General features: G+C 44.2%; 1 protein-coding gene across 1 annotated transcript in view; it reads right to left on the bottom strand.

Moving 5' to 3' along the window:
• Positions 1 to 21381, bottom strand: part of ZC3H12C (zinc finger CCCH-type containing 12C) — a 129304-nt gene that overhangs the window by 19024 nt on the left and 88899 nt on the right. Inside the window, exon 2 of the mRNA XM_088456660.1 lies at positions 12642 to 13399. Coding sequence (XP_088312786.1) covers positions 12642 to 13330 — 689 coding nt within the window. The 5' untranslated portion in view covers positions 13331 to 13399. The remainder of the gene's footprint in view (positions 1 to 12641; positions 13400 to 21381) is intronic.

Here is a 21381-nt window from a genome sequence, read left to right as displayed (position 1 = left end):
TGATGTTTGTCCATGAAAGATGACGTTTTGCCTCTTTCTGAGACACGATTTTTGTCGAGAAAATCCAAATTTGGTGGGAAAATGCGAACTAATCTGAGCTTGCACATCCCTATTATAAACTGAATATTTTTATATTCAAATGTACTAAGCTGTACATATTCAGCGATCCAAGGGTCTATTTGTCAAGCAGTGATTTTCAACAGGAAAAAATGATAATCACTATTTCTCCTTATTTAGGGGCCCATTTATCAACGAGTTGTATCATACACAACAAGTTTTAAAACTTGTTGTGTATGATTATGGAGCTCCAGCCAATCAGCTCCTGACTGTCATCTGTTTGAAAAATTACAGTTAGGAGCCGATTGGCTGAAGCACCATTTATCATACGCAACGGGTTTTGAAACTCGATGCATATGATAAAACTCGTTGATAAATGGGCCCCTTAACAAAAGGCCTTGGTGAAATCACAATCCCTCTAATTTCACATTGTACTGTAGTCCTCATAGTCTGGTTTTATTTTTCCAAAATGCATACTGTTGCATGTGCAGCCAAAGGTTTACTGGGCATGCAAAGAAGCTACAATGACATAATTCACAGCGCCACGCACCTCCCACCTAGAGGTCTTCTTAAAAAAGTAGGCAACCCTCATGAATTGTTTTGGTTTACAGATTTGTAGTCTGTTTATTATCCATCTTCCTAGGGCTGTTGGTGAGTACAGAAGAGCACACAGCCTTGCACCCAGTGGAAGTCATTTTAGAATTAAGGCTCCAATCCAGACAGGTATCTGACTACAATCGCAGCTGAACAATGGTGACCGAACACGCTTAGGAGTCCAATCCTGTCCTCCAACTACAGGGCAGGGAAATGGACTGAACTTATTTAGGCTCATTTACCGAAGTGTAAAAGTGCAGTGATACCACGCACCTATTCCTGTGCCAATGCCCATTTTTACATTTAGATGCATGGATTTGCAGGAAGGATGCATGCAATGATCTCAGAAGCTGCAGGAGGGGTAAATATCTTCTATATTACACATTTTTTTTTATTTAAAACAGCAACTTTTTGCACTTTGTTTACATGACTCTAAGGGGGGTATATTTACTAAAGTGCTGTTTTTTAGAAGTGGAGATGTTGCCCTTTAGCAACCAATCAGATTCTACTAAACATTTATCTAGCACCTTCTGGAAGATAATAGCTAGAATCTGATTGGTTGCTATAGGCAACATCTCCACTTCTAGCATTCTGCACTTTGGTAAGTATACTCCTAGCAATCTAACCAGTCTTCCTTTTGCAACATCACTAGTGGTAATGACTTATATGGTTGCAGAGTTTCTCATTTGGATAGCATTTGAGTTTCAACACTCAGACCTATTCACAATTCCATGATGTCAGTGAAAGGGGGGGGGGGGGCAGGCACACTCGGCTAATCTCCTGGACTGTCTGGGAGACTCATGACTTTCCGGGAGTTGTCAGAGTACACCAACCAACCGGGTTCCACTCCCCGTGAAATAGGTGCACCCTTGGCTTGAAGGCACAATTTGCTTTACTTTACTTTATATATTCCCAACTGCCACTGGGTGATTAACACAGTTCTGCACAGTGGGGAGGGGCATATTGATGCAAATCACTTCACCTAGCCCCCCAAAAAATCCCAATTGGACCTCTCTTCCAGGAATCCTCAGCAAGGAAGACATACAATACCAGACTCTCCAACATGACCCCTTCCATCCGGCACAAAAAGCTCTGCTCCTGGATTTCTCTCTTAATTGATGATTGCAGCCACCTGTGGTGATACACCTGCCTCATCTATTAATAAGCTTAACACAGGTGTCTGCAATCATTAATTAGGTGGGAAGCCCTGGAGCAGAGCATTTTGTACCGGATGGAAGGGGACATGTTGGAGGGTAGGTAATACAAGTAAATCCCGGAATCTGGAGATGAAAACCACTGGCAATGTGCATAAAAAAAATATATATAGAATATAGATTTTGTTTCAATAAGCGGAACTGAAAGCCTAAATCTGGCTAGCCGGCTCATGCATGAGCGAATCTACAGAGACTAGCCCAGCGAAGCTGCGAGTAACCCATAACACTCTGGCCAGTATTGCTGAGTCAGGTGAATAACGCTCAGGTGTGTGGTGAGATTATTTTAATAAATTGCGTTGATTTTTTTTTTTTTAATCATTGTAATAAGTAATCATCCTTAATGCATTTTGAGATATAGACCCCATACAGAAAGAAGGACACAGCTTTCCATTACAATTAGGCTTTTATTAGGGAATTGTGCCTTCATTCAGATTGTCCAACTATTGCTAGGTGCACTTTAAGGTGGCAATCCAATACTAATCTATGACCATCAGCAAACTTCTTGCCTTTAATTAAATAAGGAATTCATTTGGAATTCATAAGAAATAAAATGATGACTTTAATTGGCTGCAGTAATACCTTTGCCTAAACGGTCACCATTATGGATTTTGTAATAGTCACTTGTTTTCACTGTTCTAATTAAGTTAGAACTAGTATAACGCACAATATTGTTATATACTGTACATTACCGTTAATAACATACATCTTTTAATAGCCAATTAATTATTTCGCCTGGCATACATATGAATCCTGCTAGACATTATTCAACTTGTAAGTTGTTTTTCATCTTTTCTAATTAACAGATTTCACATTGCTTTAAAACTCATTAGCACTTCAAATGACTTAGCTGGATGCATTTTGTGAAAAGCAGAAAACATGAAGGTGTTAGGGCCATAACTTATGAAAATGTTTTGAAAACATTACATCCAGGAGAAATGAAGGACGACATTGTAACTTGGCTTTTTCTTAATGTTTTGACTACATTTTTTTTCAATTGAAATGGCACCAGAAAAATATGTATAGGAGTTCTCCAGTAATCAGTTACATGGTGAACTAAAACACTGGACCTCTGCATACAGTACACGATCGCTCAGGGTAAAGGATTGCAAGACACATAATATTCTCTAAAGACAAATCAAATGGGAAATTCGGTAACATTGACAGACTCTGAAACAGAGATATTAATATTTTTCTATACTGTAATAGAGAGGACCAGTGCTCAGTCCTAGATCCATGTTAGAGCCTGCAGGCACACAACCCTTGGTCACCCATCAAGTACTGCCACATTACCCAGCCGTACTGTACGTCTTTTATAAAGAACAGCCTTTAGCTTTAATGGTCCTATCAAACAGTTGAATATAGCTATCCAGTGCCCTTTTTCTCCTGGTCTTGGTTCACTTTATATTGCGGATAACAAATAAACATTTAACATATGTCATGCTAGAGCAGTGGTGTCAAACTCAGGCTCTTCAGCTTTCGTGGGACTACATATCCCAGCATGCCCTGCCACAGTTTTAGCATGCCCTAATAGCAAAACTGTAGCACTGCATGCTGGGATGTGTAGTTCCACTGCAGCTGGAGGGCCAGAGTTTGACACCACTGTGCTAGAGTAACTTAACCACTAGGAACAGGCCAGACGGGGATGGCAATAAACCAGGCCTTCAGTTGTGGTACCAGAAGTCCAAACAATAGATTGCCAATCAGTGAGTTTAGCTTGCCCCTCTACTGCAACAACAACCCTCTGACACCGTAGTATATTATTCTTGGTAGCAGGAGACCATGACTTGCTTTAATCCAAGGGTGGGGAACCTTTTTTCTGCCAAGGGCCATTTGGATTTTTAGAAAATCATTCGGGGGCCATACAAAATTATTAACTTAAAAATGTGCCTCCTATATTTGGTTAAAAACTTTATTAACTCACCCTTAATGCGATGGCTGTAAGTAACGGTTTCTCTTTGGTATGTTGCCAGGCAGAGTCTGGAGGGGCAGTCCCTATGGATTTGTTACAGGCAGATTGATAAGGCAGCCCTGGGGTCCTCTCAATCCTAACCAGCCTGATGACAGCACTGACTGTACACACCCCCTGCTGTGCCACCACTGCCTGCTTGCCCGTGCTGTTAGGGTGAGACCCTGCACGCCCCTGCACTAATCAGCTCAATAGCAGCCAGATGACAGCCCTGACTCTCCACCCCCCCCCCCCCCCGTGCACTGCTTGCCTGCCACCGCTGATGGGGAGAGAGCCCTGATGCCCTGACCCCCCCCCGTGCTACCTGCCGCCGCTGATAGGGAGAGAGCCCCTGCACTAATCCACCCGATGACAGCCTTGACACCTCCCGCAGCTGCGCTACCTCCCGCCACTGATAGCCGATGACAGCCCTGACCAGGGCCTCAACTAGGTGGGGCTAGAGGTGCACGTGCACCGGGTGCCGGAATGCAGGGAGTGAAAAAGGGCTGACTCACGGTGGCTTGGGGGCTGCCGATTCAGAAAACGGTCATCCAAAAATGGCCACCACCAAGGAGGAGACAGATGCTAGAGGTCCTTACTGGACCTCTAGTGTCTGTCTCCTCCTTGGCGGCGGCCATTTTTGGCTGGCCATTTTCAGTAGATTCCATGCGAACTAGCAGTCCAAAAATGGCCGCCGCCAAGGAGGAGACAGACACTAGAGGTCATACTGGACGCAAGTGGCAGAAGAAGATGCTGAAAGCTGCATCTTCTCCCGTGAACCCCATAGCAACAAGCTAGAAACCCCCTGGCAACGAGCATGTAACCCCCTGGCAACGAGCATGTAACCCCATGGCAATGAGCATAAACCCCATGGCATAAAATGGTATAACAGTTAATTTTATTTTAACTAAGTTAAAAGGTACGAAATAGTGTAAGAAACTAATAACAAACAAGCAAAACTTGTTGCCTGTGCAGTTCACCACTGTATGGATACAAACAACAGGGCTGGATTAATGGTGGGGCGACCAAGCGGTTGCAATGGGGACTCCATACACAGGGTCGGTCTGAACCACCAGTTACCGAGAACAGGTAGTCGGAGGTCCTAGTGCCGCCAGATAGAGACAGAGCAGGGTGCTCTCTCTCAACAATCATCACATCCAGGGACAGTGGCTCTGATAGGAGCTCATCCCTGTGATGTGTAAAGTAAAGCGATCGCATCAGTGATAACCTTTACTTTGTGCTGTGTGACCCTGGGTGGCCGACTGCTCATGCATGGTCATCAGACAGCGCACATGCGTGTGGCTAGTATGCGCATGCATATTTTCAGTCATATCCTAGCATGGGGTAGGTGTAATTGCTGATGACAGTTATAGTGGCTGCTTTTGTGGCCAGTGAGCTTGGAGTTCGCAATCGCATACGAGTAAGAATATGGACATATAGTCGCATAAGACTTATGATCTCTGTAGTCATCCAGATTTGTGACCACATTACACGCTATTCAGGATCAGGCCCCCATTGTCTAGCACTAAATTTACAGACTTGGAAGAGTCCTCGAGGCATGATAACCGTAGAAACTGTCCACTTGGAAGACATCTTAGCTTCTAGTGCTACTTACTAGTATATTCATTTTGGCATTTAAGAACTGAATCACCTGTTCCCAGATACCATGAAAAGTTTGGACACAGACGGGCGACACTCCCCTTAATCCCTTTAAGAATCTCCTGCCATTATTTCACAGCTTTCAATAGCAATGGTTATCCCCCACATTAGTTATCCTGGATGCCCACCCTAGATCTCTGATTGCTGAGGGTGAAAATGGAGCAAATATTAAATAGGAGAACACTGGATTTAGGCCAAGTAATGGATGGTCCAATTGTCTTCCGTGTTATGAGATTACCTACAGGACCCTATGCAAGGTAGGCCCAGAGGTACAGGCTATGTAGGTACAGAAGAGGCAGACCTTTTTAGACATGGGAACTTGTTATTATTATAGTCTCTAAACATTCTGAAGCTGGCAGGGTCTCCACAACAGTGACATAAAGAGAGAACAACAGGGGACACCCTGGCTTAGTACATCGCCCCAAAGACATATAGTAAGACATACACTAATTAGCTCACACCCAGTATTGGATTGCATGGTACAAAAGTTGGACCAAATATGGAGCCAAAGCAACATAACAAAGGGCGACTCCATCAAGTTGAATTCCGTGACAGCGTCTAATAACACCACAAACCTGCCCCTAACATCTCCATGTTACCAAACTGGTGTACAAAAGTCTAATGGCTGCTAGATAGCTTAACTGTATGTAAACAAGTAACAAGTACATTTGTAAAGTACATTCCTAATGCCATACACCTCGGAATCAGGGCACCTGTCCAAAACATCAGGAGCCCATTATAAACAGTGGTGTAGAATTAGTGGTGCAATATGTGAGGATAGATAAACCAGCAAGTTCAAATCTTAACCCAGTAGGTGATAAACATTACCAATTTGGTAATGGTAACACTGCATTGTGTGTGTGTGAATAAGACCCATTTGAGGGTAAAAAGTCGCACGAAAGACGCTCGGCGCTACCGAGTCACGCCACGACATGGCACAATTAGAAGGACTGTTTAACGCACAAGGAGGCTAGATGTATGAGGACACATCTGTACCCCGACGGTTAGGGTAGGCCCCAGGAGGGACGGTTAGGGTAGGCCCCAGGAGGGACGGTTAGGGTAGGCCCCAGGAGGGACGGTTAGGGTTAGGCACCAGGAGGGAGGGTTAGACACTAGAAGGGATGGTTAGGGTCAGGCACCTACCCCGACGGTTAGGGTTAGGTACCAGAAGGGAGTGTTATAGTTAGGCACTAAGGGGAGTGTTAGGGTAAAGATTAGGGCAAAAAAATCATATGTCAACTATTTTTGTGTCGACATTTCGACCATTTGTACCTGTTGACCTTTTATCCCTGATGACCTTTTATCCCTGTTGACCTATTGACTGTCTAACATCTGGGGCCAAATGTAATAGGGTGAGAGTTTACAAAATGTGAGAGTTTGGCAGTAAAACTATCACTATAATACATTGATCGAGTTGTATTTGTTGTATTTTCAAAACAGGAAACACCTGGATGAGAGTTTAAATCTTGAGAGTTTTTTGAGTCTGAAACATGCAAGTTTCCATGTTCTGTGACTTTATTACATTGGCTGAGTTTAAAAATGTGACAGTTTTCTCTCACATTTTCTAAACTCTCACCCTATTACATTTGGCCCCTGGTGTCTATCTAGACATTGTCTACCTTTTTATTGTCTGTTAATCCACACCCGTAAAATAGAGATCGTGACTAGCTCCTATAGACAGGAAAATAACCTATAGATACAAAACTCTCTCTGGTTCCTCTGGTAATCAAAAAAATTACAATTAAGGATCTGCATGAGTGGGAATACCTTTTGTACTGGATGAACTTGACATGTTTCCTATTCTCCTTTGGGTTTCCAGTGAAAACTGGGGCAAAATACAACATGGATGCATTCTAGTACTTCACAGTGCACCATTCTCAGGTAAAAGCAGAGAATATTATCACAATCCTGAAAGTTTAAGAACTTTGTGATAAAGGTGCGAGGGAGATTACCCATGTAATTGAAGCCTTTGGCAAGATTCAGTAGGCACACTCCACAGTGAGGAACACCTACATTTTTTTTTATCTACCATTGACGGTAATGAGCAGATCCTCTATGAAGAGTCCAGGGCATCCCAATTCCATTAGGCCATCAAACCTGAGATTACACTTGCGTAGCTGGCTCTCCTGACCCTGAGTGTTGTTACAGTCCAGAATGCTTTTGCACTGATCCATCTCTCAACTTTCTGATGCATTTAAATGACATACACCTGTTTTGTCAAAGGAGTCTTATGGTGCATACACACGATCAGATTTTTCCTTCAGATATGAACGATAACGATTTAAAAATCGTTCAGTCGTTCATATCTGAAGGAAAATCGTTCATATCTGACATGCCTGAACGATGGACGATCAACGATGCGCGTTCCCGATGGTCAGATAACGATTTCTGACATCTGATGTGTTTGCAGTCAGACTTGGACGATTCCATTCATTTTAATGCAGTCAAAAATCGTTCAATCGTTCAAATCGTTCAAAACTTTGGTAAAATCGTTCAAATCGTTCAATCGTTCATCTGACAAATCTGACAAATCTGACCGTGTGTATGCTCCATTAGGATTGTGTCAGGGAGGATTAGTACAAATGTACAGCCTTCAAGTTTTACTGGGTTTCTTGACTTAAAGTCTAACACTGGGGTATGTTCCTCAGGTCTGTAAACTCTCCAGTGTTGTCCAAATGTCTTAGTCAAGGTATTTGGAGTTTTCACGTTTTTTCAGTGCTTGAAGGGTCACTTAAGGAGGAACATGACATTGCCAGTGGGTCAGGAAGACCTAGGCTGCTTGGGCAATAGTTTTCTAGCCTCAGGGTGGCAGGATAGGATACCCATGACAGCAAGCAGGCAACAGAACATCTACTCACTTAGCTGGTTTGGTCATGTCCCCATATTGGGAGCAATTTACTAACATTGATCAAAGGTGAAACCATAGATATTTTTTTTCTACTGCAAGTTGGATAATGAAGTCTAGTGATTGACACAACCAGATTTGCATCTTTGAGCAAAGTGAACAAATAATCCCCAATAACTACTTTAAAGGAGGCATTAGGGATGTAGGGATTCGGAGCGCCTTGGTAGAACACACAATAATATGTATAATGACATTCACAAACTCATTTCCAGTAAGCAGTGAGGATGAAGAAAAAAAAAAGATAAGTGAATGAAAGTGTGCCACACAACACGTTAAAAAAAAAAAGAATACAAAAGTAACCAGACTCACTGTTATTATAGGCTGAGCTAGTTACTAATAATTCAGGGGGATAAAGAGCGTGGAGACTGGGCTATTCACACTATAACAGTGGTCGGGGAACGGGGGTAAATTACCCTACATGGGGTAAAACTGAAGTTCCTGGGGGTAATGGATGCAGGGCTAGAGGTCCATGTGAAGCAAGTGCGCCGCTGCACCTGGTGCCAGTGACCTCCAGCCCGGCACCGCAGGGAGGCTTTAAGCCGGACGCCCACTGAGATGTTATTACCAGCGGGCGCCAGGCTCCTTCCCTGCAGCGCCGCGTTAGTCGGAGGCTGGAGTTCTCTTCTGAACTCCAGCTTCCGGCTCTCCCCATGCACAATATGGGAGAGATGTCATGACATCTCCCATAGTTCCTAGGAGCAGCCGGGCAGAGAAGACTGAGGCGGATGCAGGAGCAGGGATTAAGGTAAGTGTGTTTTTTTTTGTATAAGCGGCACTACAGGGGCATAACTATGGGGGCACTACTACAGTGGCATAACTATGGGGGCACTACTACAGGGTCATTATATGGGGGCACTACCAGGGCCGGTTCTATGGTTACGCATGGTACGCGGCCGCGTAAGGCGCCACATGGTGAAGGGCGCCACGGGCGCGACCATGCAGAATTACCGCGGTGCAGACTGTGTCTCTGTGACACAGCTGCACCGCGCGTGTAGCGCTGACCGGACGGAGTTCGGTCAGCGCTACACAGTGCCAAACACACAGCCGCCGGTGCCGGCAGCTGTGTGTTTGCTTCAGCAGCTGATGAGAGTCTGTCAGACTCTCATCGGTTGCTGCTGCTGCTCCCACTGCGGGAGCCATCTTCCGGCTCCCCCAGTGGGTAATGGGAGAGACTTCATGACGTCATGAAGTCTCTCCCATAATGCAAAGCGGCCCTGGAGAATGGTCGGGAGTAGCTGATAGCGGCGGCGGGAGCAGGAGCGGGGGGGTTCAGGTAAGTGTTTTTTTATTTTTCTTTATTACGTGTGTCTCTACTGGGGGGGCTACAAGGGGGGATTACTACTGGGGGCACTTGAAGGGAGGATTACTACTGGGGGTACTTGAAGGGGGGATTACTACTGGGGGCACTTGAAGGGGGGATTACTACTGGGGGCACTAGAAGGGAGGATTACTACTGGGGGCACTTGAAGGGGGGATTACTACTGGGGGCACTAGAAGGGAGGATTACTACTGGGGGTACTTGAAGGGGGGATTACTACTGGGGGCACTAGAAGGGAGGATTACTACTGGGGGCAGTTGAATGGGGGATTACTACAGGGGGCACTAGAAGGGAGAATTACTACTGGGGGTACTTGAAGGGGGGATTACTACTGGGGGCACTAGAAGGGAGGATTACTACTGGGGGCAGTTGAAGGGGGGATTACTACAGGGGGCACTAGAAGGGAGGATTACTACTTGGGCACTTGAAGGGGGGATTACTACTGGTGGCTCTAGAAGGGAGGATTACTACTGGGGGCACTTGAAGGGGGGATTACTACTGGGGGCACTGCATAGGGGGACTACTACTGGGGGCACAATATAAGCTTACTAATGGGGGCACAAGGGGCACTGCACAGGGGAAACCACTATCGCGGGCACTGCATAGGGGGGGCGCCAAAAAACCTACTCGCTTACCAAAAAATTTCGGCTAGGGCTGGCCCTGGGCACTACTATAGGATTTCCTTCTTTTAAAATCAAGGGGGTAACGTCGGCGTATCTAAATATATTTTGGGGTAAAAGGTAAAAAAGTTCCCTGACCCCTGCACTATAAGATGGAGACCTACAGCATGGGGTTCCCCTGTTATACTGTACCGACTCCTTGTGGCAAAGAAATTAATTTACTTGATATGACTTACAATTAAGTTCAGTAATTCACCACAAAGGGGCAATACGCTAAACAGCCAATAAGCATGGTTTTCTAGCGCTTAAGCCAATCAGAGGCAAGCCACCCTGTATTGATTCCTTCGCACAGGACGCCTTCCGTTTATTCGCACAGTGGCTTTTTTTTTCCCACTAAAAGATTACTTGAGGCTTGGAGAAAATAAGATTATATCTGGATTTAGGTGATTAAATGGAAAACTATAGTATTTATTTTAAATAAAAGATTAAAATGTTTTATCACATGGAATATGCCACAACACTGCAAAAAAATGTGCTATTATATGGACTCCATGGACTACTCATAAGCCCCTCCGTGTCTCACCTATGGGTCTTCCTTTATGCTTTTCTTCTTTTGAGTGGTGACCTCACATCCCCTCTCTTCCCTACTCTGCGCTCTCCCCTATCCCCCTCCCTTTCTCCTTAAGATGTGGTGTGTATGGGTTTCATCATATTTCCCATTCCGTATTTATGCTACTCATCGGACTACTTTGCCTTTTCCCCATTGTTATATTTGAACGTACATTACTGTTTGTTACTTTCTTCTGTTTGATATTATAGTTCCAGTTGCAATACTCTTCTCTGTATACATCCTCTTACATAATTATTAAAAATAAATACAATTATTATTATTTTTTTTTACTAATTACATTCCCCAAAGATCAGCAGGTGGTGGCAGCCATTGGCACTTACAATTCCAGAAACTTACAAGGGGTCCGTTTATCAACAAGATTTATCATACTGTATGCAACAAGTTTTAAACTCGTTGCGTATGATAAATGGTGCTCCAGCCAACCAGCTCCTGTCACCTGTTTGAAAAATGACAGTTGAGAGCTGATTGGCTGGAGCACCATTTATCATACGCAATGAGTTTTAAACCTTGTGTATGCGCCCAATGTCCATGAGTGCCAGCAAGGGCCACAGCACTTACTCCCTCTCCTCTTCAGGTGGTGAATGTTTTCTGCAGGCCAAGATACCCTAGGGACACTAGGACTCCATGCTGCCGGTCTTCTTGTTATAGCATGACCATTCCAGTCTGGCATGGCCTTGGGCTGGTAACCACAGGGAACACCACGTTCTCTGTCCCCCTGCATCATCGTGACCCTGCCCTCGCTATACAATGCTGTGATTACTGGTACTGTAAAGCAGGGGAAGGGAGACCACGATGATGCTATTTAGCGAGAATCCCAACAACACCCGTCCAGACTGCCAACTTCACTCAGGAAGTGGGTGGCGCTGTGTGGCCACTGGCAGCCTTACTCTTCTTGGCGTCCGGGAGCGTCGCCAGAGATTTGGGAGACTCACGGACGTTCCAGGAGATTAGACAATATACTACAATGAAGCTTGTACCTACTGTAAGTAAATTTCACATGCTTTGTCATGATCTGGGTCTCCAGGCGTACATTTAACTTTATGGTGCAGGGTGATCAGTGTGCTCACCAGACAATAACCCTCAAGACTGCAGAAAACTAAAACAGTCCATGAATGGGGGAAGATCCCCATCCTGACTTGCCACATTCAGGAGCGGATTGGCCATAGGCTCCATCTACAATTTTCCTGGTGGGCCGGTGGCTCCGGGGTTGGTTGGTGCATTTTTTTAGGACAGTGCGATTGTTCTAGATATGTATTTATTTAGTCCCTGAACACTCATAGGGGATGGTTCTAGTCTATTATTGGCCAGTCCTGCATAGACTTCCTGTACTGCACGGATGGATTCATCCCTATCTGCTCCGCCCCCTTACAGCAAAGAAAAAGGACAGATCTTTTCAGCTCCTATGCAGCGGATGAGAGGTGAAGGACTTGGTGCACTCTCACTCTTACATTTTCAATCATAGAAAGTACAGTATATTATTGTATTTCAAAGAGCAATTTAATCAGGAGCAAATAAAATAATTTGGAATAAATATTACCACTCTCTCAATAATTTACATAAGGACGAAAAGTTAATGTTGCCACCTAAAACACAAATGAAAGATATGACGTTCCATGACTTTACAGACCTGTGTATTAAACTGTACCAGCCTTTGTAGAGCTTATACTTTGTCTGTGTAGCAATCCCTGGATCACTTACCTCATGGCAACATTGCTCCCGTCAATGACAATTGGACGTAGGTTTTCATTATCATCAACTACTTCCTGGTGAAAAGGAGACTCGGATCTTTGAGATTCCAAGGAAGATGCTTCCCGTATAACCGTATTATTCACACCCCCATTTTGTTCATTCTCGCTCTTGCTGCCAAGCTTGACAAGCTCTCCCAAAATGTCATTAATTAAAGCATTGCTACCAAGTTTGTTGAGAACAAGAAGCACTTGCTCTTCCGAGTAACCCAATTTAAGTGCAAAGTCAAGTTTTGTTTGGTATTCCTTCACTACGTCGGGTGGCTTCTTGATCTCTTTAGCGCCTGTAGGATCATCCTCGCTTTTAAGGTCTTGAAGAATCTCATTCCGCTTTAGAATGTATGGCTCAATGCGAGGAGAACGGCAGAGGGGTCTGTGTGCCTTGACCACCCGACAAGGTTCTGCTACAAGCCTCCTGGACAGCTCACACTCGTTGTCAGAATTTGTGCTTTCTTCCGAGTCACCACTTGAACTGCCGGTCTCCTCAGAGGTATCTTTGTCCGAATCGTCCTTTCTGGAATTAACTTTATCCATTGTTGGTTTACGCAGAATAGTCCACGGTACAATTGCACTTAAGTGTGTGTCACTGCTCTTTGCGTACAGGCATCCAAAACTGTGCCCGAAATCATCCTTCAAGCCCATGAAGCCGTTACATGTGTCTGACTCCACCTTGCTGTTATTTTTGAAGCCTTGATAAAGAGATCTGAATTCCTGAAAATAAAAAAAATAAAAAACACAAAACGGTATAGTTAAAAAATTTTTTCAAAAATGACATTCAAACAGCCCTTCTACCCAGCACTACCCAGCCGCTTCCTATTGGCCGATGGCTGATCGACCCTTGATTCACTAACGTGGCAGCTTTATTATGTGAAGTTACGACATTTCATATGCATTAATTGACATTTCCATTTGGACTTCTGCAGGAAACAAGATTCCCGTATGATTAAGGCTTAAACAGCAAATGTGAGTTTGCATTTAAATAGGTTTTATATGGGAAATGTGACCTTTACATTTATTATAGTAACACTATTCTCTCTTATGTGACACTTTATAACACTATGGTCCGTATTCAATTTGAGGCGAAAAAGTCCAGATCCACGATACTTTTTCGCCGATGACGTCATTTTCGCCTGTTTTGCTTTTACCCCATATTCAATTTGAAAGACTTTTCGCCTAGGCGGAAAGTCAATGCAATGTACTAGGCGAAAAAGTTTCGCCTATGAATAGCAGGTGGAAAAAAGTGCAGAATTGGGGTTTTGGGGTGCAACGTTGTGGGAACCCCCGTGCAGCCTTCAGACAGTGCCCCAAAGGTAAAAAACACTTAAGAACACCCCAAACAATAACTTTGAAAAAGGGGGCTAAAAAAAAATGTTGGGGGACGAAGTTAAAAACTAGTGAACTTGACCCTGGGGGGGGTCCCCAAATATGCCCCAAATGTTTTTTTTATTGCCGGTGCTTGCAGCAGGTGGATTTTTCATGATTTTTTTCAACTTCACTTTAGCAACTTTTAAATATGCTGGCCCCCATTTTCAAGTACCCCAAATTTGCTGGGATAAGTTATTTTCTGGAATAAATACTCCTGAATACTATTCTGCAATACGTATAGAGAAACGCTATTTAGCAGCTATTGAGCCCGTTTAAAAACACCAAATACCTTCAGCAAGCCGAATCGGGAGGAAACCATAGTGAACCCCCATGTCAGAGCATCTGTTGGGGGGTGGCAGGCTGATTTCCCCAAATCTGACAGGACTTTCCGCCTGTTCAAGTTTCGCCGGGTCCCGTTTTCACGTACTTTCAAATTGAAAACGGGGTAAAGTGGGCATGGCCGCGATACTTTTCCGCCTAGGCGAAAAGTCCGGGACGCGAAAAAGTATTGCGGCTCTGCTCAAATTGAATACGGCTCTATATTGTGAAAAAAATGAGTTAGCGTGCAATCATTAGGCGTACGTACACAAGCACACTTGCACTCCTGGTTTAAATACTCCTGTTATTGGATGCATCTTGAGATCTTAAATGTGTGTGTGTGTCTCTTTTCCTATGCATGAACTCACAATGAGACCCTTAATGGTTAAGTTAACACCCATAAAAAACTCTCTTGTGTTGGGAGTTATACTATAGCTAGCCCCATACAAGTGACTGTGATGACTAATTGTCCCTAATTAAGAAAGAAAAAAATAATTCTAAACATATAACGGACCTGTCCTATCAGGGTACACGTGACGGCGCAGTAGATTGCACATGTTGCCACAGCCTCTGCTGGCTGTGGGAAGGCTATAAATGGGTGTGTTGCTGTCAGCTTCATGTTCTCATATGTGTGTCTGACAACCAATCACTAGGGATCCTGCCCTGTCGGTGCCCTTCTGCCAGGCCCATTATGTTCTCTAGCAGACTATGAAATCTGTGACCATTGCCTTACATTGGCTGAAGCTGTGAGCCAATGCACGATTTGTTTTCGCAAAAGTCCATTTATCAGAAGCTCTGTATGAGTTCTTCACTTATTTTATCTGTAATCTGCGCAGGCATCGAAGTCGCACCGCGCCCACTAAAATTGGCTCCGGTATCTCCGTTCTTCCGGCCATTCCGTGCGAACACAGGGTTACTCAGAAGGCCAATTATCGACTGATCTGCGACAGATGCGGAGCCTTTGTACGTAATCGCGTGGATTTGCGGAGCCGCCAGTGAGCTTCTCAATACAAATCCTGGTGGCTGCGACATTTGCATATTTTCGTACAGATTCGCAGCTGCAGTGGCATTTTCGTACATCTCTGAATCAGAGCCTCTATGTCCGCTGCCTTAATCTCTTCCTCCAGTCTCTCTCCTCCTTTTCCTCCCATCTTTTTCTTCCCCTCCTCCTCCAATCTCTCTATCTCTCCCACTCTTCCCATCATCTCTCTCTCTCTCCAACACACTGGTACAATGGTGCATGTGCCGCTGTCCTGTGAAAGCTGTGGGGGCATAATCACTCTACACTAGTCTGACACTTTAGCAGGTATAATAAATGCACAGTACCGCCCTACAATTGTAGTGGATGGAGCAAGACATGGGCACACACAGGAAAGGTGCATGCCCAGTGCTCCAGATGCCCTGGGCCTCTTCATGGCCAATGCCCTTCCTTTAGAATTTGGCGCACACCTCTATGCAGAGCAGCAGTGAACAGGACTTCCTTTACCTAAAAGTCTGGCTTGTTAGAAGTGGGACAGAGCCCGCAGATCATGATAGTTGGGAGGTGTCCCTACACCACTGGCATTGCACCTTCATTTTAAAGGACTGCTTACCTCCGAAATGGAGATGTTTAGTTATGAACCACAGTACATTGCTCAGTTTTATCCACTGCAGCCCTCTTTCACAAGTAATGTTACCTTCCCATCCATTACACTCACACATATTTAGGACAGTATCCTGGGGAAATCTCAAATATGAGGAGACTTGAGTCTCTCTGATTTAACTCAACCTGGCTCATGCATGTGAATCCATCCATCCATCCAGTGCGTTTCTGTGAAGTATTTGTGCCAATTTGTGTCAGGCAGAATTTTAGAGAAGCACCTCACTATTAGCATGGCTACCTGCTGCAGGTGAGTGTCAGGAGGCAGCACTTAGGGGGAGGTGCATCAAACCTTCTAAAGAGTGGAGAAGTGGAGAAATTTGCCATAGCAACCAATCAGCTTCTACCGATCACTTTATAGTATGTACTTGATAAATGCTACCTCGGGGCTGATGAGCTACTTTAGGGTGGGTACACACTATACGATGTGTACCCAGCCCAACATCGGCGGAAACGGCAAGTGCACACACACTTCCCGATGTGGGCAGCGATGGAGCGACGGCCATGCTGCATTTGGCAGCATGGCCCTCGCTAACAACATCCCCCCTCAGCCCTGCATGTATGGCCGATGGAGGATATCACGGACGACCCGCGGGAGCGCACACTGGCAGCCACATAGTGGGTACACACTTGACTATGTGCCCGATATGTAGCTCCGATCCACCAGATCGGACGACACAATGTCTAGCGTGTATCCAGCCTTAGAAGATTTGATATATTTTCCCAAGTGGATATTTAATGGTGGTAGTGGTGTGTGTGTTTGGGGGTGTGTGTGCTGTGTGTGTGTGGGGGTGCTAAGATTGGGGCCAGCCATGACATAAAAGGGGCGGGTCTGTGATGTGCATGTGACTGGCAGCCTGCTGCTACCGGTTACTGCTACCAAACTGCCCGCGGAGCTCTTCAACTGAAAGCTTTTCAGAGACAAAGATCTAGCATACAGGCCAGAGTACATTTTACACAAACTTTTATCCAGTTTCCTATATAACCTAATAATGAAAATAATAGAATTGTGAGGAGAGGGGCAATAATGCTGTACCTAGGGGCGACCTGACTGCTAAATCCACCCCTGGGCTTCTATGTATGCATCACAGGGCTATCACTGGCTGGCACTGGAGAAAAAAAGATTCACCAGGTCCTTGTTAAGTATATTTCAATAAAGGTTGGATAGAAATTGCGCTTAATGTTAAAGACTAATGGTGCATACACACGGTCAGATTATTCTTCAAATCTGAACGATAATGATTTTAAAAATCGTTCACTCATTCACATCTGAAGGAAAATCTGACATGTTTGTCAGATGAACGATGAACGATGCGCGTTACCGAAGGTCAGATAACGATATCTGACATCTGATGTGTTTGCAGTCAGACTTGGACGATTTCAGTAATTTTAATGCAGTCAAAAATCGTTCATAGTTCAAATCGTTCAAATCATTGGTCAAATCGTTCAATCATTCATCTAACACATCTGACAGTGTGTATGCAAAAATATACTTACCACTTTAGCCGATATAGGCTTGATTGTATCTAGGGTAATTTCCTCTCAGTTCTCTCACATAATGTATCTCAGCACTGACTACAGAATCCTGTATTATTGGAGACTGACAAGTGGACATCGCTTTTTAACAATATTTGTTTTCATTAATTTAGTTATTTTGATTTCTTCACTTATATTTATTTATCGTTAATCTATTATATATTTCACTGCATATTTCCAAAACATGGGGATTATTTTTAATTAATGATAATAAAAGCTAAATTTTACTTTATATACACTTAGAATACAACCTCTGGCTTTCTCCTTGTTAAGTATATTTCAATACAGGTTTTCTTAGTAGCCAGGACACAGTGAACTCGATTCACCTCAGCGAGATGCTGAATAACCCTGGGCGGGAGCTCCCGCAGCTATTCAATTCAGCGCACTGTTTGGTCCAACAGTTGCCAGTTAAGTCGGAGAATGCCAGTTCTCGCTACTGAACCTGGGTGTTTAGTCGTGAGAACCAGCATTCTCTGACTAAAGTGCCGGCCACGAGGCTGTAAGCGCTGCACTAAGCCGGAAAACAGCTTCGCGGCCGGCTCTTTTGTTGGATTTCTCCGCGCAGCCTCAAGGGGGGGGCAACAAGAAATCCTTTAGTCGGACCAAACAGCGCGCTGAATTGAATAGCTCCGGAGCTCCCTCCCAGGGCTATTCAGTATCGTGCTGAATTGAATGGAGCCCAGTCATTGTTGCATGCTTCTTTACTGTAAATTTGCAAGATATTAAAAGGCACGGAATAAAAAAAGATGTAACGTAACACTGGAATACATACACAGCAATGAACTATATACATCACGGTTCTTGCCTATTTACCAGAGATCACATGATACATCTCTGGTTGGCGGTAATGGAAATAAATAAACCCATTTTTATTACTCCAATAAAGCATATTTTTTTTTATGGTTATTCATTTTCCACACTATAATTCTGCAGGTGAGTGCCACAGGGCTGACCTAGACACTCTCCCTGACCAAAGAGACAATCCTGGGGGCACTGTACCTATAATGGGTGCAGGGTGTGCGATGTGCATGGGTCCCTAGGTCCAGAAAGGCCCACAGTGCACCCTTGGACTATGCACCACAGAAATCACCGGCGATCTGAGCATGCACAGTATAGAGATAACTGGAAAAATGGCGGCAGCACCATTTTCCCGGTCATTTGCGCATGCGCAGTAGACTTTGGTACACTGTGAGAGTCTACTTAGAGCATACGCTGGTGAGAGAGGAGAGAGGAGGGCATGGAGACTGCACACGGACGCCCTCCTCCCTTGAACAGTCCCCGATGACATTACATTCCTCTTAAGCCATATTTTGAGGGGTTTTCTGTGCATGAACAAGTTGGACGGACAATTGCTGGAAAATTCACTTAGTGGAGCTCACTTGAAAGGTTATGGAAATGTATAAACCTAAATCTAGGGTCCGTCCGTCGTTACTCCGGAGTATAGTGAACGTAGAGCTGGATAATGCATCACAGACAGCTGTGCAACATTTAACCTGTACAACTTAGGGCAGGCCTGGCCAACCTGTGGCTCTCCAACTACAAATGCCAGCATGCTTTACCAGCTGACCGGTGGGAGGATATTCTGGGACTTGTAGTTTCACAACAGCTGAAGAGCCACAGGTTGGCCAGGCCTGGCCTAGAATAAATCTTATGCCGGGTACACACTAGACCAGTGGTCATCAACCCACAGCTCGTGAGTTTCTGGTAGCTCCCAGTCCTAATTTTGGTAGCTCGTCTGGCTGCAGTACTGCAGAGTCAGCTAGGAACCAACTAGGTGGAAGTTATGTCTGATGCATGCTCCCCTGTGGCATCGACGCTGTGGGTGGAGCCACAGGGAAGTGAGTCAAGTGATTGCCATAGCCGATATGATCACCTGACATGCTTCCCCGTAGTTCCACCCATGTCGTCTATGCAACGGTGGAGCGGCACAATACATGACAAACACTGCGAGTGTCTCCTGCCCAGCCGTCTCGGAAAATCACACAGCAGCCCTGCCTATATCTTTTGCTCCTCTACTGCACGTACCTCCTTACAGCCGGTAATTAACAGTGAAATGTGCCTGTTCTTAAACTTTATTTACAAATTGCAACAATATCACTGTATTCATTAAATTCATTGTTGTTTTCTAGGAAACTTTTTTTTCATTTTCACTAAATTACTTTCAATTGTTCGGTTATTAGCCAGATTTTTTTGTTTTTAATTTTAGTAGCTCTTCAGAAGGTTTAATTTGTCTTGAGCTGTACCAAACACCCCAATTAAGGTTGGCGACCACCGCACTAGACGATATGTCGTCCGATCTTGCGGATCGGAGCGGCATATCGGACACATCGTCTAGACTAGTGTGTACACGCGTCGTCAGCGAAATTGATCATGCTGTCGAATGTAGCATGGCCCTCGCTGTTGCTCCCGGCATTGGCAAGCGTATATGCACTTGCTGATGCCGGCACCCCGCCGGGTCCCGTCTCTGATGAGGTCGTACACACTAGACCGGCCTTAAGTGTTATATATTATTATTATTATTATTAGCATTTATTTATATGGCGCCACAAGTGTTCCGCAGCGCCTTACAAAGTACAAAAACAAATTGTATACAAGTGACTTACAGAACAATACAATACAGGACATGGATAATATATATTGCTACATTAGTGACCATATCACCCAGATAAGCAACAGAGCATAAGCAACCAAGTGTTAGGTGCCCTAGTGGTGAGTAAGAAGTAAATGACACTATAGTAAGGAGAAGCACAAGAGGGTAGATGGCCCTGCTCATGAGAGCTTACATTCTAAAAAGGTGGGGGAAGACAAACTGGGTTGACACAGATGGGGTAGATGGGGACGAATGAGCATGTAGCAAGGAGTTAGAATGATAGCTGGAAGGCTTTGATGAAGTAGTGGGTCTTGAGAGCCCGTTTGAAGGATTGCAAACAGGTGGAGAGTCTGATATAGATAAATTACAACAGCAGCAGTAATCAATGTACATACTTAGAACAACACTTTCTGTGCAGATTGTACAATTTTCCTTTGATAACAGGATTATAAATGCTAAAATCTTCAGTCTATCAATCTAAAAATCTTCTTTAATAATCTCCTACCTTCCTCTTTGATACGCGAGTTATTAAAGACATTTCAATTCTCCAGTGAAACATGGTGCCTGCGGGCATTACCTGACTGTACTAGTATGTAAATATCTACAGTATCTGATTGCGCTGAAGCTTCTATACCATGAAACCAGTCACAGTTGTAATAAATTATGCATAAGTGAATTTGCACGAGCAATTAAATGTGTTGTAAGTGTAACTCATACAATATTCCACACATCAGGAGGAAAACAAATGACATGTCCATATTAGGATTGCCTGCTTTCATCCACATCATTACTACATTTATTTGAATGCATTTTGTTACATTAAAATCAAATTACAATATATCTGCACAAAACCATCTGGGCCAAGAAATCTAACCATCATTCAGCATTGTCTGCAAAACAGAAACATAAATAACCTTTATAAAAGAAAAAGGCCCCAAAGATTCTTTATTTTTAGAAACAAAACGTCTAAAACACCGGTGTTTCAATTCCGGGAGCACGCAGTTTTTCAGAATCTCACGCCTGTCAGCGCCAGTAATTGTCACTTCTTCAGGGCCTGACAGTTTGGAGAAGTTTTAATAAAGGCACGTCACAGTGCAGTGTGTTGATAAAGCGGATTGGATGAGTCACAGCAGCCATCCATCAGCGTTATTAACACATTACTCTAAGGGTTTCTTTTTTTTTTTTTTTTAAACCTTTTTGAGGAGTCGGTAGATGGTAGATGGTGAATTTCTCTGGAACTGTAAG

Source organism: Taudactylus pleione, unplaced genomic scaffold (genome assembly GCF_031769625.1).
Source record: "Taudactylus pleione unplaced genomic scaffold, aTauple2 ptg000711l, whole genome shotgun sequence".
NCBI lineage: Eukaryota > Metazoa > Chordata > Amphibia > Anura > Myobatrachidae > Taudactylus > Taudactylus pleione.
Note: the sequence above shows the minus strand (reverse complement) of the source record. Positions and strands in the feature narration are given on the sequence as shown.